Source organism: Rosa chinensis, chromosome 7 (genome assembly GCF_002994745.2).
Source record: "Rosa chinensis cultivar Old Blush chromosome 7, RchiOBHm-V2, whole genome shotgun sequence".
Classification (NCBI taxonomy): Eukaryota; Viridiplantae; Streptophyta; class Magnoliopsida; order Rosales; family Rosaceae; genus Rosa; species Rosa chinensis.
Window position 1 is genome coordinate 68,487,546 of NC_037094.1, and position 27,329 is coordinate 68,514,874.

Genomic DNA, 27,329 nt, shown 5'->3' on the forward strand with positions numbered 1-27,329 from the left:
AGACGGGAAACGACGATGACGTCGTTTGTGGTGAACTGGGGAACGCCACCGTTTTGGATTATGGACCGAATAAAGTTGTTTCAGATCAAGGACAGAAGTCTCCTCCCTCTTTTTCATCTCTCCCCTAGAGCCAAACTCTCCAAGGTTCTGAAGGTCAACCCGAGGTAATCCTTGAACCTAATTTGTCTGTTTACCTTCCCGTTCTACTCGTGGTAAACCACCAAAGAAATATGAACCTAGTCTGAAAGCTAAGTCTAGGTACCAAGTTGCCAATTATGTATCTACACATAGGTTGTCCAAGTCATATGAGTCGTTTGTGCATCAGATTTCCTCTGCATCTATTCCTAACAAAGTGCAGGATGCTCTGAGAGACCCAAAGTGGTCAAAAGCGATGGAAGAAGAGATGGAAGCCCTCCAAAAGAATCACACTTGGGAATTGGTGGTGTTACCTAAAGGGAAAAGATCAGTTGGATGTAAATGGGTCTACATAATTAAACATGATTTAGATGGCTCAGTTAGTAGATATAAAGCTAGATTGGTAGCAAAAGGGTTTACACAAACATATGGTGTAGATTATGATGAGACATTTGCACCGGTAGCCAAGATCAATACTATCAGAGTGCTTCTCTCTCTGGCAGCTAATTTGGATTGGCCTCTTAAGCAACTTGATGTGAAAAATGCTTTTCTCCATGGAGACTTGGCTGAAGAAGTGTATATGAGTCTGCCTCCTGGATATGAGACTGCTGATAAAACGGATGTTGTGTGTAGATTGAAAAAGTCACTCTATGGTTTGAAACAATCCCCTCGTGCATGGTTTGGGCGTTTTACTCAAGCAATGAAGCGATATGGTTACAAACAGAGTAACTCGAATCATACCCTCCTCCTGAAGCATCAGAAGGGTAAAGTTACGGCACTGATAATCTATGTTAATGATATGGTGATCACAGGTGATGATTGAGAGGAAATTAGGAGGTTGCAGCAACAGTTAGCTTCAGAGTTTGAAATGAAAGACCTTGGTGACTTGAGATATTTCCTTGGGATAGAGGTAGCCAGGGGGAGTAGCAGCATCTTCTTGCGTCAACGGAAATATGTTTTAGACTTATTGTCAGAAACGGGCATGTTAGATTGCAGGCCTGCTGATACACTAATTGAACAGAACCACCGGTTAGCTGAGTACCCTGATCAAGTCCCAGGTATCAAAGGCTAGTTGGTAGATTAATCTATTTGGGCCACACTAGACCTGATTTGGCATATGCAGTGAGTGTGGTGAGTCAGTTCATGCAAAATCCAAGTGAAGACCATATGGATGCAGTCGTGCGAATCCTGCGGTATCTAAAGAGAGCTCCTGGGAAGGGCCTTATGTTCTCAAAACATAATTGCCTGGAGGTGAGTGGTTATACTGATGCTGATTGGGCTGGTTGTATTACTGATAGGAGGTCGACCTCAGGTTACTTTACGTTTGTTGGAGGGAACCTTGTCACTTGGAAGAGTAAAAAGCAAAAAGTGGTGGCGAGGTCGAGTGCAGAGGCCGAGTATAGAGGTATGGCCCATGGAGTATGTGAGTGTTATGGTTACGTAACTTATTGCGTGATTTGGGGTTCAAGCCAAAACGAGCTATGGAGTTGTTTTGTGATAACAAAGCAGCTATTGAAATTTCACATAATCTAGTGCAGCATGATCGTATGTAGCATGTGGAAGTTGACCGGCACTTTATCAAGGAGAAGTTGGATGCAAATCTGATTGCCTTCCCATTCGTACCAACCAAGGAGCAGTTAGCAGATATTCTGACTAAGGGTGTATCAGTCAAGGCATTTCATGACTCACTTAACAAGTTGGGTATTCGAGATGTGTATGTTCCAACTTGAGGGGGAGTGTTGTGAGTCATAAGTTATTTTAGGAATACTCGAATGAATAGGATTATATCAATTGTATAGAATCAGGATTAATTACTTTCCTTGTTAGTCTAGAATTAGGGTTGTATGAAATTGTATAAATATGCCTCTGTACAAGATATAAAAGAGAAGTGAAAATTCATCCTCCAAAGCTTCTTATTCTGTTAGTTTCAACCTAATCTTGTGTGTATTCATTAAACCATGTCATGACCCTACACAAAACTGTATTAATATCATGCGTACATGCTTTTTTTTAACTTACAATTATGATAGCAGAGTGTACACTCAGGAGAAAATATATTATATTATCAAATTTAATCGTCTTAATTCGTGAGAAATGTAGTTCGACAAGCATATTATATAATGGTAATATACTTGGAGGGTGTGTTTTTTTAATGCATCGTGCTAAACCTTATAAAATACGATATGATCTTACTAATGCGAATTAACAAGTCATAGGTTAGGACTAAATCAATGGATATGCTTATGAACTGATTAAAAAACCTAATTTTTATCGTCTGCGATACTTGTCGAGGGGGCTACATTCACATGTGATCATTACACTAATCTGGTTGAGTTGTTTAAATCTCAAATCAAATCAAAATCATGGTTGGTGCTCGTCATAATCACCTTACTCCATCCAATCTCCACCGTCCAATGTGGTCGGTAATATCAAATGAGAATGCAAGTTTATGTGCACGTGCCCTAGTTTCTTTGCTCTTCGACAAGTACCCTACAATTCAAATGGACAATTTTTAGATTCACTCCTTAGGTGAATGAACAGATTCACCATCTCTTGCGATTAATGCATAATAATTTTATAATTTTCTAATCCAACAATTCATGTTGTATAATGTAATGCAAAGATTAACTCTGTAAAAAATCAATTAAGTTGAAGACTTTTTAGTTATTCATTTATATGAAATACATAAACGATTCATTATAATAGTAGTAAGTATTGTTAGAACTATTTATTTGTTTGATTCAATTAGATATTTAAACGATGTCGGATTAGATTGATTTTTTACAGAAATAATTTTTAAAGACTAATTTATGATATAAACCATTAAATTATGAATTTATTAAATACAATATGTTTACCCTGAACCGGAGAATTTTACGATTCAAATTCTTCAATATATGTGTCTCGTACATACATCAGCCTTAGTTTCCACTGAAGATCTTCTGCCACGTGTGGTACGATTATTCCCCAGCTTTTAATTTTTAAACCTAAGCTGTCACTTTAGCATAACAAAGTTGATGACAATCATTGGACCATACTATATAAACACGACACGTAGCTTTTGTATCAGAGGGCGATCGATGCCTTGCCGAGTAATCACGTCAAAAGTTGGTCGTTCTTGAAAGGTTTCCAGAAAATTAAAGGCCAAAAATATAAAACAAGAGTTATAAAGAAAAGAAGAATCCAAAGAACCCGAAAAATACAAAGGAATAATAAAGGAAGAAGCAAAGCAAACACAAAGGCTGCAAAGTGTTGTTATCACGTGTTAGATCTTTAATGAAAGGCTTAGAGTGCATGGAGTATCATTACTTTTTTTTTTTTTTTTTTAATTAGCTTATAGATGATCGAATCGGTTTTGATTTAATGTAAGCGAAAGTTTTGTATTCACTTGTATGTCTTTTTAAGTGAATATGAATATATGTTTCAATTGAAGCCGGCCTTACTTTGTCAGTATATTTGAATTTCTATGCAACTTGTGACTTGTGTTAGGTTGAAAATATCTTTGATTCTGCTTTGATTGTAAAAGCTTGAAGGAAATAGGAACTAGGAACTATGTACTTTGACATGAACCCGTTTAGAAGTGTATCATATGTTCGGTTTGCTTTCATATAATATCTAGAATGAAAGTCTTGCAAAAAATGTATACAAAGCAGATTTTGTAAAATAAATTTTGTCAACCCTCTTTTCATGTACATTATGCAATGTATTTCAATAAAACGTTGTTTGTATACATTTTCTACAATAATCATTCTGCAATTTTTTTCTTCTTCATATTGTACTTCAGTGAGGTCGATTCTTCACATTGTATATCCTCGTGAAGGTAATAAGACTACCCATGTGGTAGCTCATCAGTATGTAACCAAGGAACAAGGGGCGTGTTTCAATTCTAAGTTAAAGATTTGACCTTCTTAGATCATGTCGATTACCACTAATAAAATTGCTATATGTATCTCGTAGGATCTATGGAATTGCATTTGATTAATCAGACCCTCCCACCTTAATCATTTGTTTTTGGGAAGTAAACCAAGCGGTTCACCTAGCCAGCATTATCCCCCAATAATGATGTCATGCTATTGGTGAGGAAGAATCTAGCTTTTAAGCGTTTGTCCTCAATATGACGCCCTTTGATGTATGTATTGGATACTGATGGACATCTTTTATTGCCAACAGATAGGTCTATGCACTATGCATATAGCTATATCACTACTTTTTCTCTTTCATTTCTTCTGGGTAAAGCTTGAAGCAGTAGTCAATAGTCAATACTTTCTGATATGTCACTATATCAATTTAAATGTTGCACCTAGAATGGTAAGACACCCCTTTACCAACCCCCCTCTGTCACCACAATAATTATGAAGGTACCGTTTTAACTACAAACCGTAAGTTTGGTAAATGGTTGAATGCATTCTGCAGAATAACAAATCTGAATTGCTAATAGCAGCATATGACATCAACACTCCATTAGGGTGGTTTTGTTTATGAACAGTTTTGAATTGCAAGCCAAAATCATTGTTACATATTACAGGTAAAGCTCTATGGACCCCAAAACGCCGTTGCAAGCAATAAATGTTCTAGAATATTTGTTTAATTTATACATGAATTATACAAGTATATTCTAGGGGAAATGATTATTTACCCAATTTTAGATTTAAAATTGCCCACTTACTTAAACACTCTAAGAGATTATCCACTTATCCAAACACTCTAAGAGATTATTTCCCTAATACCCCATTAAATATTTTTTTGTTCTTTTTTATTTATTTTTGGGACAATTTAGTCCTCTCCTTTTTTGTCACTTAATGAGAGAAGTCATTGGAGACCTTGCCTGACTCCGGTGACCAGTGGCCGGCAGGGGACTCCGGCGACCGGAGACCGAAATCCAGCGACAGGAGACCAAAATCAGAGATCGGAGACCGGAATCAAGGGACCGGTCACCGGAATCCCGAATCCGGCTACTGGACTAGTGACCGGATTCCAGCGTCTGAATTTATTGCCCCTCAATAATCCCTCAATTACCCAGTAACCATATTATTGCACCCCAATAATTATATTATTGCCTCCCAATAATCATATTATTGCCTCCCAATACTCTTTTTATTGCCTCCTAATAATCATATTATTGCCTCCCAATTATCATATTATTGTCTCCTAATAATGATATTATTGCCCCCCAATAATCATATTATTGCCCCCCAATAATCATATTATTACCCTCCAATAATCATATTATTGCCCTCAAGTGAATTGCATAAACACCCAAAACCAAAATGAATACACTATAGACACAATTGATTAATTTTTTTTTTCTTTCTTTTTTTCCTTCCCCATTATAGGAGCTCACATTATACCAAAAAAAAAAAAAGTGCTCTGGGCACCCATCGGAGTGTGAGGCCGGTGCAGGAGTGGTCGAGGAGTGGTTGTGTAAGGGGAGTGGAGTCGAATCGGGCTGGGATTGGAGTCAGATGGTAACTGTTAGATCTACTCGCACAGGCGTCGCTCATGGAGAAGATCTGCTCCCACCGCTGCTCATCGTCGTCTTCCGACGATCTAAGAAGGACGATGTCATCAAGAAGACCGATGATGTCAAGCACAAGGTTGACTGGCTGAGGAAGACGACAAGTCATCTGCGCATGATTCCGTCAATTCCAACAAATTCAGGATATCTCTTGAGTTGTGGCAATTGGCCTTGGATCGTTGGTTTAGGTGACGAATCCTGATGCAGTCGTTGGATCGGTGGTTTGGGTGACGGCGGCGCTCAGAGTTTCAATTCTAATCCGGATGTAGTCGTTGGATCTTTGGTTTGCAGAGGTCGGAGGTTAAATTCGAATCTGGATGCAGTGCTCCGATCTTGGGGTTGGCTTGGGGGACCCATGACGGTTGAGGTCGTCTCTGATGGCGGTGGAGACTTGATGGAGGTGTTGGCCAGAAGATGGAGGTGGGGCGCCGGAGCAGCCATGGCAGAGAGAGAGAGAGAGAGAGAGAGTTAATTAATATGGGCAAAACTGTCAGTAGATGTTGGATTGGGTAAATGAGGTTAAAAAACTCTCAGTGGAGTAAGTGGGCAATTTTTAGGCTAAAATTGAGTAAGTGGTCACGACCCCTATATTCTATGATGGATAAACACACAAATACGATACTTGGTTTATTTGTAATGTATATCGGATATATCACGCGTTAATGTCATTGATGTATCCGACGAATTGATGTTTAACATGTGATCAATGTTTTTTCTTTTTACATCTCACTCTGTTTGAGCTTAAAAGTAATTTTGGAGAGCCAAACACACTCATCGTTTAAGGTTTAGAGTTTAGCTAATAAAATTTTTGACCATATTAACAATTTTATGTCTAAAAGTATTGAATCGTATTTACATTCTCAAGATATGATAACATACTCATCATTTAAAATTTAGAGTTTAGCTTATGAAGTTATTGATTGGATTAACATTTTCATATCCGATGGTATTGAATTGTATGTAAATTCTCAAGGCATGATAACATATGAAGTTATATTTTGTTAAACACATCATTAGATATAATGTCATATCATCTACATCGTACTTACTTTTTACCGTTTGACATTCACTTTGAAGTGGATTACTAATCATGTCGGTATGTCACGAACGGCCATTCTCAGCAATGGGAAAGTTGAAGGATAATACTTAAAACTTTGGTAAATCAACCTGAAATAGATTCTAAAAATAGCAAAGGCATGGGAGAGGTGTGAGATGTCTCCTTCTTTCTTTTTTATTCAATTTTTTTTTTTCAAGTTTTTCCTCGCTTTCCAGCTACTGTATTTTTGTCTAGACATGGAAAAATGTCACATGATGAAAGCTAGGGGTCCCTAGAGAGCAATGTGATCGATCATCAAGTGGTGGTATTACGCAGGATAGAGTGAGAGGGTGTCACGAGAACTAGGAGAGTTTGCTGGCAAAGAAATGCATTGCTTAAAGTCTTCAAGATATACACGCTTTCCGAATATTGCTTTGTCTTGTGCCAAGATCGTTTTATCGTTTTGTGATCGAGTACGTAGTTGCCGAGTTGCCGTTTGGATCTATTTTCTTGTAGCTAGACGATTACGTACGGTTGTAACATATAACCTTCATTTGTATCGATCTCTCCAAATCTCATTGTAATTATAGTATCTTGGCTTTGTTTGGGCCACGTACTTGAGATTTCTGTTGGAGAGGAAATATCTCATATTGAAAAAGTGACAAATAAAATATAACTTATAAGTTGGTGGATCTCACCTAATTGTACCGAGACATTTTGTTATTAAAACCCAACACCTATGGGGTGGTTAAGTTTGGACAATATAGGTATAATGATGGGCCACAAACCACGCTTATCGCTGTTTTAACATGGTATCAGAGCGGGTCTCTCTCCAATTGCTTCGTCATCATGGACCTGGATATGGGTTCATTCATTAATTGATTCACCAATCTCCTCTCCAATCATGGACCTGATATTGAGAAATTGACTGTTAACTAGTTCGGGCACATTGTTAATTCATTAATTCAGTTGCTTAATAATTCAGGAGGAAATTTTCCTACAACTGAGAAGAAAACGGAAAATTGGAAAAGTAAACTTGTTAATTGTTATATTCCAACAGTTAATTTGGATTATTTTTCAACAATACGTGAGTAGAGAGGATTCAAACTATTGGAAAACATAATCATAGAGTTACTGGTCAATTACTTATACTCCAAGAGCAAGTGCAGCGGTCTCGTTTTGATCGGGCATCAGCATTGAAACATGATGTGGTGACCGGACATTTCCATTTCCACTCCTTCACAGGGCCTAATTTACCTAACCAAAACTTGGCTTTTGATGACCCAAGGGAAGAAAAGGGGCAAAGCCCTGACTAATTTCTTGACCAGTCGAAGGAGAGGCCCAGCTGCCACGTTGGAAGGGGAGAGAACATGGCTGACATCACAGCACAGAGACAGACGCGGAGATGGCAGAGACTGGAGCGCACGAACGAATGAGATACTTCCAGCTGGCGTCTGCATCTTTTTTGTCTCCTAGCACACCAGAATTAGCTGGTTTGGAATTTGAGGGCCCAACGGTCAAATGATCTAGACCGTTGGATTGAATAGTGAAGGCATATCTGACAGCTAGGCAATTAATATGTATGATTATATATGTGAGGTAACAAAACAGTAAGGAAAAAAATTGTAAATTTTTTTCTATAAATACCTAGCATTTTCTTTATATCTCACACCCAAAAAATTCAAGTTCATAGTTATACCTTCCTCCTCTTCATATAGCTCTCATCATCCAAATTTTTCATTATCCAATATGGCCGAACAGTGAAAGTGAACAGTAAAAAAATTGATGAGCAGTGAAAAATAAACCGTCTTGACCGGTCAAGAAAAAAAAAGGTGCAAACCTATGTCCAGTGGCAGTGAACAGTAACTTGACTGGTCGAATTCTTGACTTTTCGACCTTGACATTTCTTGACTACAGGTGAATTTGCTCTAAAGTAGCGAACAATCAAACAGTTTACGGTCTTCTGGATCTATATTACTCTCCAAAGATCAACGGCTGTTTTCTCTTATAGATCGAGCAAGACTTTTGGATGCCATCCTCGGGTTGTTGTTATAACTACACGTCTTGCATGTAGACTTTCCACATTGAAGGAGATTGTTCTGTCGAGTATTTCAAGTAGAATCTGAGTGATCGATTATCGGAGTGCAAAGCACGCAATTACTATATATTATCAGATTGTGTAGAGGAGGCGCACATGGATACCATTCTTGTTTCATCAATGCAAGTACTCATTTTGACTCCATCATACATCTAATTCTTCTTGAGATCCACATTTCTGCACTCACATTTCTGCACTCACATTTCTTCCCCTCCATCACTCCTCCACAGCTTTCTATACTTCGGCTTAAGACTTTGGCACATCTAGGGAAACTCACAACCCAACTATTTTATTTTTTGTTCATTTTATTTTGTATGCTAGATCAAAGACTAGTCCATGCCAAAAGTATAAAAGGGTTTTAGAATCATTTAACTTTGGATTTTTTTTTTAGTTCAAATATATTTCATTGAAGAAAGACCAGAACGACACATACAAACGGTCCATAAGGACACCCGGTACCATTCACTATTACATATCTTGCTCAATTATTCAGAGAGCTTGCTAGAAACTAAACTTAAACTAGGCTTACTCAAAATAGTTTTGACTTGAACCTCCCTTTGTCAATGCAAGCAATTGTGGTGCACCAGGAAAATCAAATATTTAGTGTAAAACACATAAAAAATTTAGTGTGCAAGCTAAAACCAAACTTACAAATTACTCAATCTCTTTCCCCTTGCCATTATCTGTAGGGCTAGAAAAACTTGGTGAATAGGTGAGACTCAGTGGAGGAGTAGATTTTTTGTCATTCTTGGTCTTTGGGGGATTTTTATTTAGGGCTCCAAGAGGACGCCCCCTTTTCTTCTTTGTCTTTGCAGCTGCAACTGGCACTATTATACCTCCTAGTATTTCCTAAAGCCCTAAAGATTTTGCAATAAATTTGGTAGTGAATTCAGACATCTTGAGCGTCTTTGGTTGAGCCATTTGTCCCCTGTTTTCATCGATTAGAACTAGGGTTTGCACTCTCTAAGGTGAAGGGGTAGGAGTGCGTCTACCTCTCTTGCTGGGCATATGTTCTTCAACAGGCACAATAGCGAAACCATTACCTTGTCTTTCTTCAAGCTCACGAAGCACAATAGATCTTTTGGCTTTACGAAACCCTGTGTCTTTCAGATTCACAAAATGTGATATAGCAATAACAGTTAGAATAGAGGATTTAGTTGGTATTGATTGAAAGAAAGAAAATGAAAATACAAAGTTAACTACACTGTTATTCGTTTTAATTAAAGTTTTTCAACCGATTTTGGTTTTTTAAAATCAAAGCTAACATTTTACTTCAATTGTTGATACTTGATATGAATGTACGCCATATACTTTATTCTTGAAATAAGGAAAGTAGGAAATACAGACTTCGATCCACCAACTTATAAGTTATATTTTATTTGTCACTTTTCCAATGTAAGATATTTCCTCTCCGACACACCCCCTCACATGCAACCTAGCTCTAGGTCTGCACGTGAAATTAATTAACAATCCAATTCTCACTTGGAAATTGGGACACAAGTCTCATATTGGATACTTGGTCAATATAACAATCCAAGGCCCACATTGGACACTTGGTAACAATCCAATTAGAATATTCCGACAACAATATAAGGAACCCAAATTTGGGCTCATGACAATTGGAGACGCAATTGGAGAGAGACCTGCTCTAATACCATGTTAAACAACGACAAGCATGACCCGTAGCCGACCATTGTACCGATACTGTCTCAACTTAACCATATGTTAGGTGTTAGGTTTTTAATTACAAAAAGTCTCGGTACAATTGAGTGCGATCTACCCACTTATAAGTTATATTTTATTTGTCACTTTTTCAGTGTGAGATCTTTCCTCTCCAACATGAAATCTTTTCGAGACTTTAAGGACAATATTGAGTGAAAAACATAATATAAAAGTGAAAATCTTAGCAATTTTAGAGGATACAAATTCTAAATAGCCATGAAAAAGCAAAATTTAAAGTTGGTTTTTGCCCAAGTGAAAGGACGTGAGATATTTAATCCATATCTACAAACTTATTATTGTTTTGGTTTTCGTTAGAATGAATGTCACATTTAGGAAAATCAATTTATTATTCAAAGAGGACTCAATGGCACCTCCTTATTAAAAATAAGGGTCATGTATGAGTTTTGGAGTTGCAAATGTGCATTTTGCAATTTACAAAAGAAAAAGAAAGTAATTGTTCTTTCAGTTCTTCGATGGATAAGCCATACTTTTGCATGGCCAGAGCTCAATTGACCCAGCTATTTGGAATTGCAGGACTAGTTCAAGCACACTTGTATTGGTATGGGCTGGTGGCTGTGAATCCTGTGATCACTTTGAAAGTTTGAATGCCACATACATGTACCAGTCATTTACTAGTACGAGTAAAAGGCTTTTATTACCTTCATAAAATGCTCGTAATGGAAACCTTCACTTTTGTACCTAAAACTTCACCATCACGAGCCAAATATACCTAGATGTGATTTCTTTGTAACATTTTAAGCTGAATAGTGCAAAACTTTGAGTTATCATTTTCTAAAATTTTTGGAGCTTTAATCAATTAGAACCTAATCAAATAATTTTCACCAAATATTGGTAGTTGAAAGGGTAGATATGTAATTTCAATCTATTAATATAGCGTTTAAGAAATGTTAACATGCGAAAGAATATTCTGACTGAATTTTTATGTCTATTTACTATTTATATTATTCATGAAAATAATGTCTTAGTCACACAATAATGTCCTGGTCACACTCAAATTATTAGCCCTTTGAGTGATCTTCTATTTGTATTTGATAGTTTTCCTTGGGCATAGATCATGACATTTTATCTATTAATTTTAAATTTTATAACAAACATTTTAGTACAATTCTTTTTTAATTAAAGTGTTTTTGCTCACCTCTTGAACAAAATTTATAAACTAAACACCTACATAGGAAATAAAAAACTGTTCTTATCCAAATACGCTGTAAATTGAAATTCCCAAAAAAAAATGTGGTAAATCTTGCTAAAAATAACCAAAAGAAAATTATGGCTTATTTTCTCTTCTCTTCTCTTCTCTTCTTTTTGGATTTTATTGTTTAAATAACCGAACACTGTCCCTGCCGCTTGCCATTACTAAATAGACAGACCAAACTACCTAAAAGCAAAAGCGGCAAAACCCTTAGAAACAAAGAAGAAGAAGAAGAAGAAGAAGAAGAAGCAACATCATCAAAACCCAAACACATACCAATCCAGCTTAAAGACCCCACAAAACCCAGAATCCCATAGACACAGTCTTCAACCCCAAGCCTCGAGTCTTTTTGGGAATCTTCGTTTTGGTGATGGCTACTGATTCTTAAGAGACGATCCCACACCACAGATGCAGAAGAACAAGCTGTTAGCATTGGCGGCACTGAGGAAGCTGCTAACGTGCGCCATATGTGTAATAGCTTTGGTGGCTCTCTTCTCTGTCCACGTCCCCATTTTCCCTTCCTCTAAGGTCCCTAACTTCTCTGACCCCTTCAAGCTCCCCACGGTGATTTCTCTTCTCTTCTCTTCTCTCTGTTTTTTCACAAAACTTGAAAACCCAAATCATTCAATTCAGGGTTTTTGGTGTAATGGGTGCCAAGTGTTGTCTTGCTTTTGGAAAAAAGTTTCTGTCTTTGTGGATTTTCTGCATACCCTTTTATTCAATTCAGTGGGGTTTGGATTTTGATCACCGCCATTTTTGGTTCTACTAAGATTCTGGGTTTGTTAATTCAAGAAAGGTTGTGCATTTTGGTTCTGGATCTTTGACTCAATCTGTGAGTAGTTGTTGTTTTGTGGTTTCATTTTTGTTGGGTTTGTTTGAGATTACCATGGGCATTGACTACAATTGACTTCCCATTCAGGAAGTTTCTTTAAAGAGTTTTACTTTCACTCAAAGAAAAGAAGCACCTTTCGTGTTTTTCATTTTGTTTTTGGAAAATAGTTTGTTTGTTGATCTGAATTGTTATGTATATGTATACTGATTTTGAAGCAACATGATTTTATATACCAGAAGTTGACAACTGAGCAGAGCTGGACTCAGGAGCTTGCTCCACCTCATCTGTGGAAAGCGCCTCTCCCTTCTCGCAAGGTTGTATTTTGTTCTATACTTATATGATTGATGATTCCTTATGTACTCCATTTGATTGCTAGTATGTAAAAAAAATTGAGCTCCCTATTCTTTTAGTTCGGGCTGAGGCTTAGAGATTTACATATGCTTATTGATGTGAAAAAGTTATGCATATGTCATGTTTTCACTCCTTTAGACTTGACAGTTGGATCGTTCAACTGGAACTTTGGAAACTGACAAGCTATGGAAGCCTCCACCAAATCGCGATTTTGTGCCATGTGTAGAGCCAAGTACCAATTATACATGTAAGTTACTGGAATAGTTTTATTTTTAGCTATGAAATATCCTTCATGTTCCTGATTTCATCTTTACTGTTGCTTATTTCAGCTCCTACAGAGTCCCAGGGCTACCTTCTGGTACATACGAATGGTGGGCTGAACCAGATGCGTGCTGGGGTCTGTAAATACTCTTTTTCTTTAATGGCTCTCACTCTTTGTAATTTATATTGGCTGATCACCATATGAAATATTTTGTGTTGAGTTTCTGTCCTTTCTAGATTTTGATTTTAATGTTTAAAAAAAAAATATTGTGCTTTTTTCATTGGTGACTGCAGAACAAAGATAGCAGGGTAAATAAAATTCCTTGCAATGCACTTTCCATTGATAGACTGATTGGTTCATAATAGTGTAATCTTCCAATTTGGATGACTGTAGGAGGTTTTCTATTTTTTTATTCTTGTTTTTACTTGGTGAGAGTGTGTGTGTGTGTTTCTTTTCTTCCTTCTAACTAGAAATATGTGCTCCAGATGGTTGATTGCTAGATTTCTAGGAGTTATGACCTTGTGTTCGAACAAGATTCAGAAGAAAAATATGCATTTATTCCTGTTTCTTGCTCTTACCAAATGCCTAGCTGATCGATGTTTTTCAACTTTGTCGGACACACGGCCAATAGACTGTTTTTATTGATTATGCATATGAATGTTTTACTACTAGTTATCCCATTACTTGATAACATCTTACTGTTGTATGGATCTCAAGAGTGTCCTTGAATTGCAGATATGTGACATGGTAGCTGTAGCCCGTATCATAGATGCCACTCTTGTAATTCCGGAACTTGATAAACGGTCATTTTGGAAAGACTCTAGGTAGCATTTTTGTTTGTCTATTTTATGAATTTTTTTCATAATTTTATGTCATTGGTGCTATAATTTTGTTACATCTTGTTTGGCACACAGCAACTTTTCAGATGTTTTCGATGAAGACTATTTTATCAATGCTCTATCTAATGATGTCAAAATAATAAAAAAGCTTCCCGAGGAACTGGCGACTGGTACCAAAGCCGTTAAGCATTTTAGAAGCTGGTCTGGTATGGATTACTACCTAGATGAGATAGCTAGCATGTGGGAAGAATATGAGGTGTGATTTCTGGAACCCTCTTGAACACATTGTTTATAAAGTGTTTATTTTCTTGAATTGATAAAATCACATTCTGATGAACGTTATTCTTTTCCAAGGTTATTCGAGCTGCAAAATCTGATTCTCGCTTAGCAAATAACAACCTACCTTTAGATATTCAGAAGCTTCGCTGCCGTGCTTGTTATGAAGCGCTACGTTTTGCACCTCATATTGAAGCAATGGGAAAAGTAAATACTCAAATCTAAATGTTTGATTTACATGAAGTTGACTTTTGGATAACCATCATAATTTTTTTTTTTTTTTGGATTTTTTGTTTTGTTTCTATTGTTGTAGTTGTTAGTGGATCGGATGAGGTCCTTAGGTCCTTACATAGCTCTGCATTTACGATTTGAGGAGGACATGCTTGCTTTTAGTGGATGCACGCAGGATTTATCACCAGCTGAAGCTGATGAACTAAGAATCATTCGGTACGAAGTGCTTACATGATTGTCATTTTGTGAATAGTCCTTGGCATATGTGGTGCCTGACATATATATTGAAACTTGTAGAGAGAACACCCCATACTGGAAAGAAAAGGAAATAAACCCTGTAGAACAGAGATCCAAAGGATATTGCCCCTTAACTCCAAAGGAGGTTGGAATTTTTCTCACCGCCCTTGGGTACCCATCAAGCACACCAATATACCTTGCGGCTGGAAAGATATATGGGGGTGACTCTCATATGGCAGATCTGCGATCCCGTTTTCCGATACTTATGAGTAAGGTATGAGTCCTATGACTTGCATCATATTGTTGCTTGATTGTCATGTTTGATTTCTCCATTTTGTTAAATCCTATAAGTTCCAAATATAAATAGGATTTGGAAATGTTCGTGGTTGGGCTTTGAGGCGAACATTAATACATAACCTTTCAAATGTACAGAGTTTATATATAGAAACTAGATTACTATCCTGACTGATTTAATTTAGAAGTTGTACAGACTGATTAATCCAAAACTGGGCCAGAAACATGATTACTATTGTAAACTGATGGTAGTAATTATCTCCTTACTCATATGTATTGTCCTGCGGAATAGGATCCTCTACCTTCCAGTGATCTGATTGTACAGATTTTCTAAAGCTGGCTACAGAATATGGATTCTTTCCTGACATCATTGAAACTAGAACCGTTGTCATAAGTAGGATTGATCAGAATTTGACCTATAGAGCTTGTGAGGGATTCAACATTAGTATTTTGGAACATGTTAATAGGAACCTGCTAATAACGGTGTCTACTATCAAGATAAGATGACCAACCTATTGAGTTGAGAGCCATGTATATCAATATGCACAGTTGTTCAATTTCTTTCAGAAATGTGGAAAATAATATTTCTTGGTTGACACTGGAGCATTGGTTAATTGCCCCGATGGATGAAATAACAATATAAGCCACGAGTCATTTATGGGTGTCAAAGTTAGGTTTGAATTTACCTTTCTTTTGGGTGTCAAAATAGAGTTCCTACAGGAGCCACATTCCTGAAAGAAAGAAACTTTGCTTGTGGTGTTACGTTGTTGCTGAGCTTAAGCAGAAGCTTAAGTGATATGTTGCTTTGTGTTAAGCTAGTCATTCATCTATTACTACGAGGCAATTAAGTGAACTTATTGACTGATAGACTCTGTGGTGGGGCTAACAGATGAAAAAAGTGAGTGGTGTCTATTCTCAGCTATAATTTAAGTAGGAATCACTGTCTATCATTCTAAGTGAGGGAAGGTCAGATGTCGATGTCCTTGCATGATATGTGGAAAAAGTCTACATAAATTCCCATCACTATGTGGAAGACTCATTTGTATATTTTCATCTCTATATATCTAATTTGATTTTATGGGGGATCGGGTGGGGATTGCTGAAATCCATCTATGGATTATTCTGTCATGCTGGTCTTTTATTCTTTCATTTCCTGATCCTTCCTTTCAGGAAACATTGGCATCTGTCGAGGAGCTTGAATCTTTCAGCGATCATGCATCTCAGATGGCTGCACTTGACTACATTGTTTCAGTTGAAAGTGATGTATTTATTCCTTCATACTCCGGAAACATGGCGAGGGCAGTTGAAGGTCACCGTCGCTTTCTTGGTCACAGGAAGACAATATCTCCTGACAGGCAAGGAGATTTATTTTCCGAGCAGACTCCAATATAACATTCCTATGGCCATAAAATGATTACTGAATCTGTTTTTATGCTTCTCTTATTTCATCAGAAAAGCCCTTGTTCGTCTGATTGACAAACTTGAGCAGCGAACCCTGAAAGAAGGAAAAAATTTATCAAATCGAGTTATTGAATTGCACAGGAGACGGTATGTAATCTCTCACCAAAACCTCCGAAGTTTGACCAATCACTTTAGATTATGTTTCTCGTTATTGTGTACTTTTAAGGACATTCACCAATAAAGACTTCCTGTTCTCAAATCTATTACATGACGGGTGTCCCCACTTTTCAAAAGTTGACTTTGTTGGTGATGTTGGTTATGCACAGGCAGGGCAACCCGCGGAAGAGAAAAGGTCCCATTTCAGGAACCAGGGGTACAGAAAGGTTCCGTTCAGAAGAACCCTTCTATGTTAACCCTTTACCGGATTGTTTGTGTAAGAAGGAATTGCCGATGCAAGCAACTGAGTAGGGGTCTCAGATATTGCAAAGCAGTGCTTTTGAAAAAAGTTCCTGTGCTGCAGGGTGGTGACACATCATTCTTTCCAATACATTAATGTAACTCTACAAGCTAGTGTTATGATAGGCATAGGGACGCGGATGTCTATGTATATCCTGAGTTTAGGTATAGCTGGGTTGGTATATCATGGTGTCGAAGAGGAAAACGCAAGAGTGTCATGTCAGGGATTGAATTGCCAGAGATAGCAAGACAGGGCCTTCCATATATGACCAGGGCATCGTTAATGTGCTTTGTGAAGTTGGCCTGTTTTCAAGGATTTGATAAAATGATTCATTGGGGAGTACTGTACTGGGTTTAGGGATGACTCCAAATTTACTTCGCACTCTTCATGTATTCATAGTCATCTGAATCAATAAAAATGAAAAAGAATTTGATTGCGTATTTCTGTTGCCGTGTACGTTCTTCTCTTTCGGTAGCTGTTCTTGATGATGTGATTGCAATTAGGATCTTGGGTCATTTTGACTTTGTTTCCCATTACCGATCTACCGTGAACCATTGTATAAGCCCATTATAGGAAGCCTTTCTTGTTTGTAGCGGGTTTTGTCTACTATCATCCAGATAATAAAAGATAGGATAGCAAATATCATAAACCACATACAAACCATAAATCCACCAGAGGGCCCCATTCTGATATCCTCTCCATTTTGGCTGTCTCCAGTCTCCACATTTCAAGAACAGTCTTGATTTCGAAGTAGACTGTAGACAGCTTCTCAAATTTTCTTGAACACAGGAGGACAATGGCGGTGTCTTTCCTTTCAACTGTCCCTAACCTGCTTCCTATTGTCCCCGTCAATGCTTCCATTACCTCTGCCCCAAGATATCCTACTCTTGGTGTAAGTTTTCATTACCTATGTTTCTATGTGCCTTTTGAGAAAAGGGTTGATGTTAAATGACAGAAGAGCGTTGGTTTGTCTGGTTTTTCGTGTGAATCAAATTGTTTGACATTGTTTATATAGATAGTGATTATAGCTTCCTGAATATGGAATTGTAGGCTACAGTTCGTTGCAGTAAAATTGAAGCTGATGCTGATAATGAGGAAAGGTTTAAGCGGAGGAGCATTCTTACATGCTTTGGTGCCACTGTCGGCTTGGTGAGAGCATATTTTTTCCTCATTATAATCTGCGTTGAGTATGATTTCAGTCTTCGCATTATGAACTCAGGAGAAATGTGATTAATTTAAGAGTTAAAAAGAGATAACTTTTAAATTGATGACATAGTATATGATGAATTCCATATATTAGAGTGAATTGATGATGAGTTTCTGCAGTTGTGGTATCATCTTAGGAACTAGTAAGAAGTTCAGGAACATTTGTTGAAATGGCTGAGGCTGCTGATTTGATACAACGCAGGCAGCGTTCTGAATTTCAATGTAAGTTTTTAGAATGGTTTTATTCTCAATGCTAGAGTGGAATCATCTACAATCTCCTGCTGATCCAGATTCATATTCCTTACTAAACAGCAAGTATCAAAGATACCTTATATAAAGCTATAAAGGTAATGGTATTGGTATCCTGTATTTTTAGATCCCATTCACTATGTAGATGATTCATCATCCGTGTTCTGTATATGGTCTCCTCTATCTTATCTGTCTTCTTTCCATTTCAGGAAAATCCAGATGTTATCCCTTCCTTACTCACTTTGGCATTGAATGATATTATGACTTATGATAAGGTCAGGCAAAAAACTTTGCCCTGTGATTGCTGTGAACATCATAGTATTTCCTTGTCTGGTTATATATAGTGATTACTCTTACACAAATACACAGGGAGGAAAGAAAATACTTACTTTCTCATCGTGTTTTTCAGGCTTCGAAAACTGGTGGCCCAAATGGATCTATCCGATTAAGGTAACTGTTATATATAAGATATTGTGTAATATAAGTTTGGCATTAAATTGTAAGATGAGTAATCTTTTATCCAAACCGGCCTCTGGACTACATTTCCACTTTTTTTTTTTGGATTAATATTTCGTTTAAGAAAATTAAAAGTGAAGAGAACTCTGATACATGAACATGAAAGAAGAATCCAAACATTTGCTCTTTCGAAAGAACCTAATGACCTCTTCGTATGTTTGTAAAATGATTTGCTTAGAGAAAGTGCCATTTACTAGTTTCTCCATCTACCTGGTACAAGAGTCTGTCATTCATGTTGTGTAGCTCATCCTCTCCCAGTCTCCCTTATCTGTCCATTGTTCCTTTAGTTCGTCGTCTGGATGTCTATTTGTGTTTAGAGCTTGTTAGGGGTGCCAACTGAAACGAAAAGGGTTGAAAATGCAAACCTGCACTAAATCATTGCGTATTAGTTTCAGTTTCTGGCTGTTTTATTTCTTTCTGTTCAATTTGGTTTTAAATCCTTGTACAAAAGCTACCCTCAATTTCTTGTCCATGTTTTCTTGCATGAAGCTCAGAGATCAGCAGACCTGAAAACAAGGGACTTGTTGGTGCTTTGAATTTAGTAGAGGAAGCAAAGAAGGAAATTGATTCGAATTCCAAAGGGGGGCCCATTTCCTATTCTGATCTGATCCAATATGCAGGTTTACATTTTAAATATCACCAACTTTGAGGCATGCATCATTAACATTAACATGACACTGACATAGCTGGGACTGTTTGTTTGTTAAATTGGTATCAAGGTAGATATAGGTTGTTAAATCACCTATCTAGCATAGGTTTATGCATGAAAGATGAACAGATTGTGGGCTTGTGCATGTGGTTGGATGGGTGGAGGTAAGGAGGCTGGTACCCTTATTTTAGTTTCCTTCATTCTATGCAGCACAAAGTGCCATTAAGCAAACCTTTCTAGCTTCTGCAATTCGCAAATGTGGAGGAAACGTTGAGAAGGGCAATTTGTTATACACTGCATATGGTTCAAATGGTCAGGTTTGTTCTCAAAATTTGTTGTTCCATACTGATATTACAAGTATCATTAGATTGTTACCATTTATTATAATTATACTCGGTGCTTCACATGGCGGAAATAAATTGCGGAAGTAAATTTTGGTTGTTATATCTGCTTAATTCTTAAAGTAAACTCTTGGTGTTTGTTGAAATTGTGTTGAGAATGATTCTTACATGTCTAAGTTTTGTTGAGAGATAACTCTCAGATTTACATTCTAATGCTCTATATATAACTCGTCAAGTGGATGTTTATGCAACGTGTTTTGTGCTGTGTGAACCCAAAAATTGGCATTTTCTACCCCTGGAAATGGTTTCCCTTTCACTCTATAACCATGCTCTTGGTGGAGTATATTTAACCTAGGTCTTTTCATTCCCTAATTGATCTAAAAGCATTTATCACTAATGATAGCTTTGGTTTATTAGTGAAAGTTTACGTAACCATTTTAACTGCTTAACATGTCTTGTTTTGACAAATCCGTGTATATGAGTCCAAGATAGTGAAGCTCTGCTCTTTGGTCTCTCATCTTGGCACTTGAATATCTTTTAAGTAATTTATTTGTGATGACGTATGTTTCTGTAAGTAGATAATCTCATAGGCATAGGATGTCTATTATTTTATTTTTCCAGAATCAAATTCTAACATGGAACATTGTCATGCTTTATTTATCAGTAAGCTCAAACGCAAAATGTTGATTTATTTGTCTCTCCAACCTTTTGAGGGGCAAGTTTGTTGTCTTCCCCTTGCACCGTCTTGATGTACTAGTTTTTCTTTTTCTTATAATATTTTTACCTCGCTTTGTCGAGGTTTGCTAAAAAAAAAAAAAAAATTTATCAGTAAGCCACGTTCTCGTTTTCAGTTACTGATTTGGTCGATGGAACTAGCCAATCATGGATAAGACAATTATTCTCATAGGATTGATTTTGTACTCTCAAGTCTTATAGGGTTGATTTCACAACTGTTTATGAATATTGATTCGTAATGCATTAATATGTACAACAGAACTGGTAATGATATTGAAAAGTGTGTGGTTGTACGCTTGTATCAAATTTGCAACTGTTGAAATGATTAGTTTCACTGCCTTACCACATGGCACGGTGAAGTTGCTTGATGCAGGCATATTTGTTTCCTAAGCTCACAGATGCTTCTGCATATAAGTAGCTATTCTTTTTCTTATTATCTAAATTATGGGTTAAGGCATATAATTACAACCATTGTTGTGCCAACAGTGGGGCTTATTTGAGAGGAATTTTGGAAGGGCAGATACCCAAGAGCCAGATCCAGAGGGAAGGGTTCCCCAGTGGGACAAAGCAAGTGTTCAAGAAATGAAAGACAAGTTTTCTGCCGTTGGCTTTGGCCCTCGCCAGGTTCTTTGTTAATTATTTAGCTGCATATGCATTTTAGTTCTTCAGCACGTTCAACCATGAATAGCAAAAAGAAACAGATATTCAGTCCAAAGAAACCTGTCCATTGTGAATTTTGTGGAATTTTAGATGAAGAAAAAAAGTTAGTTATGTACGAAATGATATAATGGTGCCAAGGAGCTATGCTTAACCTAACATCTTTATTTCTGACTGCTCCATAGATCAATGCCATGATTATTCTAATTGTTAGTTGGAAAGTTCCCCATTACTGATACGGACATTATTGTTATCCCAGCTAGCTGTTATGTCTGCATTCTTGGGTCCTGATCAGACAGCGACAGAAACTTTATTAGCCACTGATCCAGAAGTTCTGCCATGGGTTCAGAAGTATCAGCGCAGCCGAGAAACAGTGTCAGAAACAGATTATGAGGTCAGTGCCTCAGTAATTTTCTCTCCCACAGCTAAGTGAAGTGAAGTGACACAGTATTGTTGTAAAATCAACATGCTGATTGATAAGAGGAATGTCCTCTTACTAGATATATGATATTTTATATTGCCAGCCTACCATACATAACACATTCAAACAAAATACTTGGCTAATCAATGATAACCCAGTCTGCAAGCTTTCATGCATGTTAGACTAAATCGATTGTATATGTATTGCTCCATATCAATTGACAGCATTTCTAAATAGATTTCTCTTTTTCCAAATCTGAAGATTCTTGTAACCTCTGAACATGTACTAGGAATTAGGACTATCTGCATTCTCTTGTCAACATCTCAGTTCTCATTGCTGGGTGGAAATTGATTCTTTCAGGTTGATTTGATAACTACGCTCACAAAGTTGAGTGGTTTGGGCCAACAAATCAATTATGAGGCATATACCTATCCAGTCAAAAAAGTTGATTTTAGCAAACTCAAATTGTGAAGAGAGCACCCGATGCTTATCAGAGAAGTACCATCTCCTTGATTCTTCAACAATTTTACAGGAGATTTTTGTTTGGCCTACACTTACAGCTAGATGAAAGGTTATGAAAACTCACTATGGGTACTTTTTCTGGATTGACCTGAAGAAATTGTCAATGTGTTGTATTGGGTGACATGAAGTCCATGTAGCTGCAAAGCATACAGACATGGGATAACCCGCTTTGATATGGATGAAGTTGACCAAATTCTTTATAAACTCATAGACAATGTCCATTTTTTCCATGTGGAATTCATATTCTCAACAATATGCATGACGTTTTAATCGAACAAAATTTGACAGTAGTTTCGTTTAGGATCATAAAGATAAAGGATCCATTAGTCCTAAGATATACCATAGAAGTCCTAAACAAAATCCAAATTCCATTAAAATACAATTGAAATTGAAATTGATAAAAATCCAAATTCTATTAAAACACAATTGAAATTAAAATTGATATAGGATCCATAAGATGTTCTCGTCAGATCTACTACCATCTTACACTGACTAGCTAGTAAAACAGTAAAACCAAAGATGAACATCAAGCCTTGCATCAAAATTTATTTAATACCAAGGTTTGGTTTTCTTGTCAAATATTCCTGGCCCATAAGTAGAAATGAAAGTCCTTAGAAGGAGGGGAAACTGCACCCACACAAATGAGGCAATTGGAACACATACAAGAAAAATGCTCGGAGCAACTATCCAACAGTATCTTCCATGAAGCATAATGATAAGGGCAGAAGAAAATGCGATCATCATGGTAGCAATAGAGATGAAAAGTGTAAGAAGGCCAATCATCAACTTTCTAGGCAACGATTTGAGAAAATCGTCTTCTGCATAACGCGATGTAAGGAGTCCCAAAAATATAATCACTGAAGTTGTTGAAGACACAAGTGATAGAGTATCTGAAACTATAAAAATTAGAAATAGTTTTTCTTGTATGAACATGGGGATGCCTGTATTATCATTGTTTCCACCAGGAACTGTGAATGCTGCGGCAAAGATCATGGTAGCAATGAGAGAACCTACAACTGTACAAGAACTTGCCGTTTGTTTCACTGATTTTTCTGCCTCTTCCATTATTTTCTCGTGACTCTTGGTAAATAGTTGACGAGCTGTCAAGTTATCTACATGTTCCCTGTAGTTGTGTAGGTCAGGAGGAACAATACTCTCAACTTCCTGCATTTCATTAAACGGAGATAAAAAAATGACCACAAAAATCTTCCTACATTTTACTGAATAGACTGAATTATAAAATATGAGATAATTATGTTTCATTTACTACAGATTTTCAGCGTATGAACCAAAATCAAAACAGGAAAAAAAAAAAAAAAAGTTAACCCCAACAGAAGATAAAAAGTTACCATTTAGGCATTTACCAACTACTATATTATACGAATGTCAACCCCAAAATTATTGACATGGATGCTGATGCCCGTGATAGTATACACTCGTAAAGCAAACCTCACATCTCAATGCAAACAAAATGAAACATATCATTCGCCAAGGTGATAGTCAGTCGCACAATCCAATTAACCTTTTTTATATTTATCATCAAATATCGTTTAGGCCTCTGTTAAAAGATCATCTTCATTGATAGAAAAAAAGAAAAAAATCATCTTCAAATTTGAAATATGTGAACTCTTTTGAGCAAACCACCTCATCCATCCCCATTCAATCTCTTAGCCATTTTTTTCTTTAACGGTAAACGATACACTAGAGAACCTATAACTGTACAAAAGAAAGAAAATACATTAACAAACCCCTCATGGGGGAGCAGAGAATGCATCAGACAGTTCAGACTGCATAATATGTAGAAGGGGAGGTGGATTCTGAATCCAGTTCAGAATTTGCAGCATTAGTCATTTGACCAATACCAAATCCAGCAAAAGATGATCATTAGTACTTTCTCATTCAAGTTTTGTCCGACAAATTGTAATTTTTTTACACAATTTACTGACCAAGAGGTAATCAGTTTGGTTGCTCTTCAAAGAGGTGATTATTAATTTAGTGAAATTACTCTTAACAAGTCTATGCTATGAAGTCAATCTACACGATAAAGTTATGAGAAATTCTTACGTAGGGCAAACGTACCACGTGTTTGGTAGGGCTGACCAATCAGTGCACATGCAGATAGGTGTTTTGAGCATTTACTTTAATTTTGAAAAGGATTGATTTCATTAGTAATCAAACCATGAAAACAGGTCAGAGTCTAACATAACTTACATAAGAAATCCCGGGACAAACCGGATATCCTATCTAAGCCACCACTAAACTCATTAAAGTCTAAGGGGACGCTCGCTGAATAGCAAGCCTAATCTATGCAAGAATAACCTCGCTCCCTAAGGAAAAAATATTCATCTATTTTAATCTGCCAATCACGCAATTGTGGTACAAATATCAACTAGAAACATTTTAGAAAAGCTTATAGAAATTACCCATACTTCAAAAGGCTTGAATCCAGAATATCTAAAAGCTTGGAGGACTTAGGAGAGCGCAAGTCCCTTCCCCGTAGGGTTGGAACCAGCACCTTCTGCTGCCTCCTCAGTAGCCAACAACCCAGGCATCAGGTTGCTCCTCGGGCTATTCTTGAGAGTCTGCAGCATATAGCCCCCACTTTCAGATTTGAGCCCAATCATTGCCTTCGGCCCAGGTCTTGCCCTAGGCCCAGTCTTCTGCCCAAAGACTAGCCCGGTCAAATCAGTCGGAACTTCTTGTCCACAGCCTTTCACTGCACTGACCTCCAGGGGCGGATCCAGTATGTAAGTGGGGCGGGCTAAAGCCCGTCGCAAGATTTTGGGCAAAAAAAAAAAACTAGATGTATATATATATATTTTTTAGTTGGGTATTGTCTATAACTCCAGCCCAAGCCCGTTCACTCTACTAGTCGACTAACTCGACTTCGATTCTTCGAGACTTTGTTTAATTAATTGGGGCAATGATTCAATGTAAGATTTTGTTTAATTAATTGAATCAATCCAATTTGGGGCAATTTATAGGGTTTAAGGATTGATGTGAAATTCATGTTCCTAGGTTGTATTCAGGTGAAGATTTCATGGGTTGAACTCATTGAAGAATGAAGATTTCATGGATTGAACTCATCTTCGTCTCATCGTCTGGAATTCTGAAAATCTGGTATGCAAATCTGCAATTTAACATTTTATTGTTTAATTGTTATGGACTGTGGGTTAAATGTGATGTGGGTAAGTGGGTTTGAATGTTTGATTAATTGATTAAGTGGGTTTGAATGTTTGATTAATTGATTAAGTGGATGATCTGACTGGAGATTAAGTGGATGATCGGACTGGAGATAATGTGTTGATGAAGTGGGTTTGAATGTTTGATTAAGTTGATTAATTGATTAACTGTCAAGCGGTTTCATGGAAGATGAGTTTCTTGGTGATTGTATGGTCATTCATATTGAGAAGGAATATGCTGAATCTATTGACAATGAATCAGTGATCAAAGAGTTTGAAGCTTGTGGAACTCGTAGAGTTAGATTTAGTTAGTTTAGGTTCTTGTATTGCATTGCACGTTTATTTTGTTATTGATTTTGTTTTTTAGTTTTGTAAAGATATGCATTTGAGGGGTAAAGCTCACTACGTCCCCCCTTGACTAGGTGTATATTTTTCTTAAATTAATAAAATTCTCTCGCACCGTCGAGATTCTCTATAATATATATATATATATATATATATTTTTTTTTTTGTTGAAGAAATCCCAGCCTGTCCAAATTTTCAATCCTGGATCCGCCCCTGCTGACCTCTAACATCCCACCCGGCCCAGGCACCGGCAGCGCTTGAGAGACTCGCCTCGGTCCACCTATTGCCACCACAAAGCATGGCACACTTGCATCCCGGTAGCCTGAGAGGAGGACGTCCCAGCCTGACACAACTAAAGACATCGAGCAACGCTGCCACCGCCCAGACATCTGCAGGCGTCAACACAATCGTCTCCACTCCAATCAGATCCTCAAAGTCGCGGTCACAACCTCACCCTCAGTTGAGAATCTCTTCAACCGGAGCCCTCGAAATCCTTGATCGAGACCCCAGCGTCGCTACAGGAGAAACCATGATCTCTCCAAGTTCGCGCCGCCGTTGCCTCGCCATTGCCCGGTCTGGAGAGCACGAGCCTCCCCGTCGCTATCACGAAACCTAGGTTTCGCCTTCCTGGGTCGCTCCGCAAGTTTCGGAGTCCCTCTCATTCTATCCCCCATATGCTATCCACGATTTTGACTCCAAGGCATTTTGAGCATTTACCACTACTAGAAAAAGAGGCCATCACACACGGATTTTGTTCACACAAAGATTCACACGGAGAGAAAATCGTGTGAATAACTGTGTACTCACACACTTATCTGTGTCAAAACATTTGAAATAGACTATTTCATATCTTACTGAGGGTAAAAATGTAATATATTAATTTTTTTTTCTCCGATATTTCACACAAATATCCGTGTGAATGTGTTTGATTAGACTTAAGAGAGCAGAGATTCCTGTCATTGTGTCAGAATAGTTGCATTAATATCTACATTTAAAGACAGATTTCCGTGTGAGTGTATTAAAATATAAAAATAACTTCAATGTTCACACACAGAAATCCATGTGAATCATACTTCAAAATAAAACAAAAGGCAAATTAATTACACAATTTATGAATGTTTATTTATATCTGACACACTATTTATTGCAGGCTTCATGTGTTCATGTTTCACACAAAAATCCGTGTGAAACTGTGAATCCTTATCAATAACTTTCCCAAAATTCCCATTTATCTTCATTAATTCAAGTTAGACTTTAGACGCGTTCTCATTTATCCTCACCAAAAACCCAAGACCACATTCACCATGATTTCTCTCTCTAAACCCTCCCAATGGCCCTCAAACACCCAATCCCTCACCCTCCTCCGACTCTTCGATCTGCTCCACCTATACCCTAACTAAATCCCCACCCGACCCGCAAACCCCTAGACCCAGGCAGCTGCTTCGGGTTCGGAGCCCGGAAAAGCCCAAGGACATGATCTGCAGAATAATGGCCAATCTGGGATGGACGACCTCCAGATTTCCAGATCAGCATCTCATCAACTCCAAATTTCCAGCAAAAACTCAAGGTACTCATGAAGTGAAAACTTTTCAATTGATTATGAGTCTCCC

At 37.4% G+C, this 27,329-nt stretch overlaps 3 protein-coding genes across 4 annotated transcripts; all 3 read left to right on the forward strand.

The window, feature by feature from the left end:
- The first annotated feature begins 1,003 nt into the window (after positions 1-1,003).
- On the forward strand, positions 1,004-1,865 carry LOC112178469 (uncharacterized mitochondrial protein AtMg00810-like). The gene is made up of 3 exons (XM_024316610.1): positions 1,004-1,193; positions 1,259-1,554; positions 1,689-1,865. The coding sequence occupies exons 1-3, from the start codon at positions 1,004-1,006 to the stop codon at positions 1,863-1,865; spliced, it is 663 nt and encodes a 220-aa protein (XP_024172378.1).
- Positions 1,866-11,882: 10,017 nt separating this feature from the next.
- LOC112175755 (O-fucosyltransferase 7) lies at positions 11,883-17,336 on the forward strand. Of its 2 annotated transcripts, none has more exons than XM_024313489.2 (12): positions 11,883-12,280; positions 12,785-12,862; positions 13,047-13,146; positions 13,229-13,296; positions 13,897-13,985; positions 14,076-14,256; positions 14,355-14,483; positions 14,590-14,723; positions 14,805-15,018; positions 16,209-16,393; positions 16,491-16,586; positions 16,766-17,336. In XM_024313489.2, the coding sequence occupies exons 1-12, from the start codon at positions 12,125-12,127 to the stop codon at positions 16,905-16,907; spliced, it is 1,572 nt and encodes a 523-aa protein (XP_024169257.1). In that variant the 5' UTR covers positions 11,883-12,124; the 3' UTR covers positions 16,908-17,336. The 2 variants fall into 2 exon arrangements, with proteins under 2 accessions (XP_024169257.1, XP_024169258.1); XM_024313490.2 differs by having other exon boundaries at positions 11,883-12,244.
- A 224-nt stretch (positions 17,337-17,560) lies between these two features.
- Positions 17,561-22,400, forward strand: LOC112175756 (thylakoid lumenal 29 kDa protein, chloroplastic). Its single transcript, XM_024313493.2, has 11 exons — positions 17,561-17,788; positions 17,947-18,045; positions 18,240-18,324; positions 18,415-18,449; positions 18,561-18,626; positions 18,761-18,801; positions 19,357-19,487; positions 19,727-19,833; positions 21,079-21,216; positions 21,509-21,643; positions 22,031-22,400. The coding sequence occupies exons 1-11, from the start codon at positions 17,693-17,695 to the stop codon at positions 22,139-22,141; spliced, it is 1,044 nt and encodes a 347-aa protein (XP_024169261.1). The 5' UTR covers positions 17,561-17,692; the 3' UTR covers positions 22,142-22,400.
- Positions 22,401-27,329: the final 4,929 nt, after the last annotated feature.

Excerpts from the sequence above, each read along its gene's own strand:
- LOC112178469 (XM_024316610.1), top strand. The coding sequence starts at position 1,004 with ATGAAAGACCTTGGTGACTTGAGATATTTCCTTGGGATAGAGGTAGCC. Across the intron at positions 1,194-1,258 it reads GTACCCTGATCAAGTCCCAG|TGAGTGTGGTGAGTCAGTTC; the intron begins GTATCAAAGGCT and ends TGGCATATGCAG. Across the intron at positions 1,555-1,688 it reads ATAGAGGTATGGCCCATGGA|CATGTGGAAGTTGACCGGCA; the intron begins GTATGTGAGTGT and ends GATCGTATGTAG.
- LOC112175755 (XM_024313489.2), top strand. The coding sequence starts at position 12,125 with ATGCAGAAGAACAAGCTGTTAGCATTGGCGGCACTGAGGAAGCTGCTA. Across the intron at positions 13,986-14,075 it reads TCATTTTGGAAAGACTCTAG|CAACTTTTCAGATGTTTTCG; the intron begins GTAGCATTTTTG and ends TTTGGCACACAG. Across the intron at positions 16,587-16,765 it reads ATTGAATTGCACAGGAGACG|GCAGGGCAACCCGCGGAAGA; the intron begins GTATGTAATCTC and ends GGTTATGCACAG.
- LOC112175756 (XM_024313493.2), top strand. The coding sequence starts at position 17,693 with ATGGCGGTGTCTTTCCTTTCAACTGTCCCTAACCTGCTTCCTATTGTC. Across the intron at positions 19,488-19,726 it reads TGATCTGATCCAATATGCAG|CACAAAGTGCCATTAAGCAA; the intron begins GTTTACATTTTA and ends CATTCTATGCAG. Across the intron at positions 21,217-21,508 it reads TTGGCTTTGGCCCTCGCCAG|CTAGCTGTTATGTCTGCATT; the intron begins GTTCTTTGTTAA and ends TTGTTATCCCAG.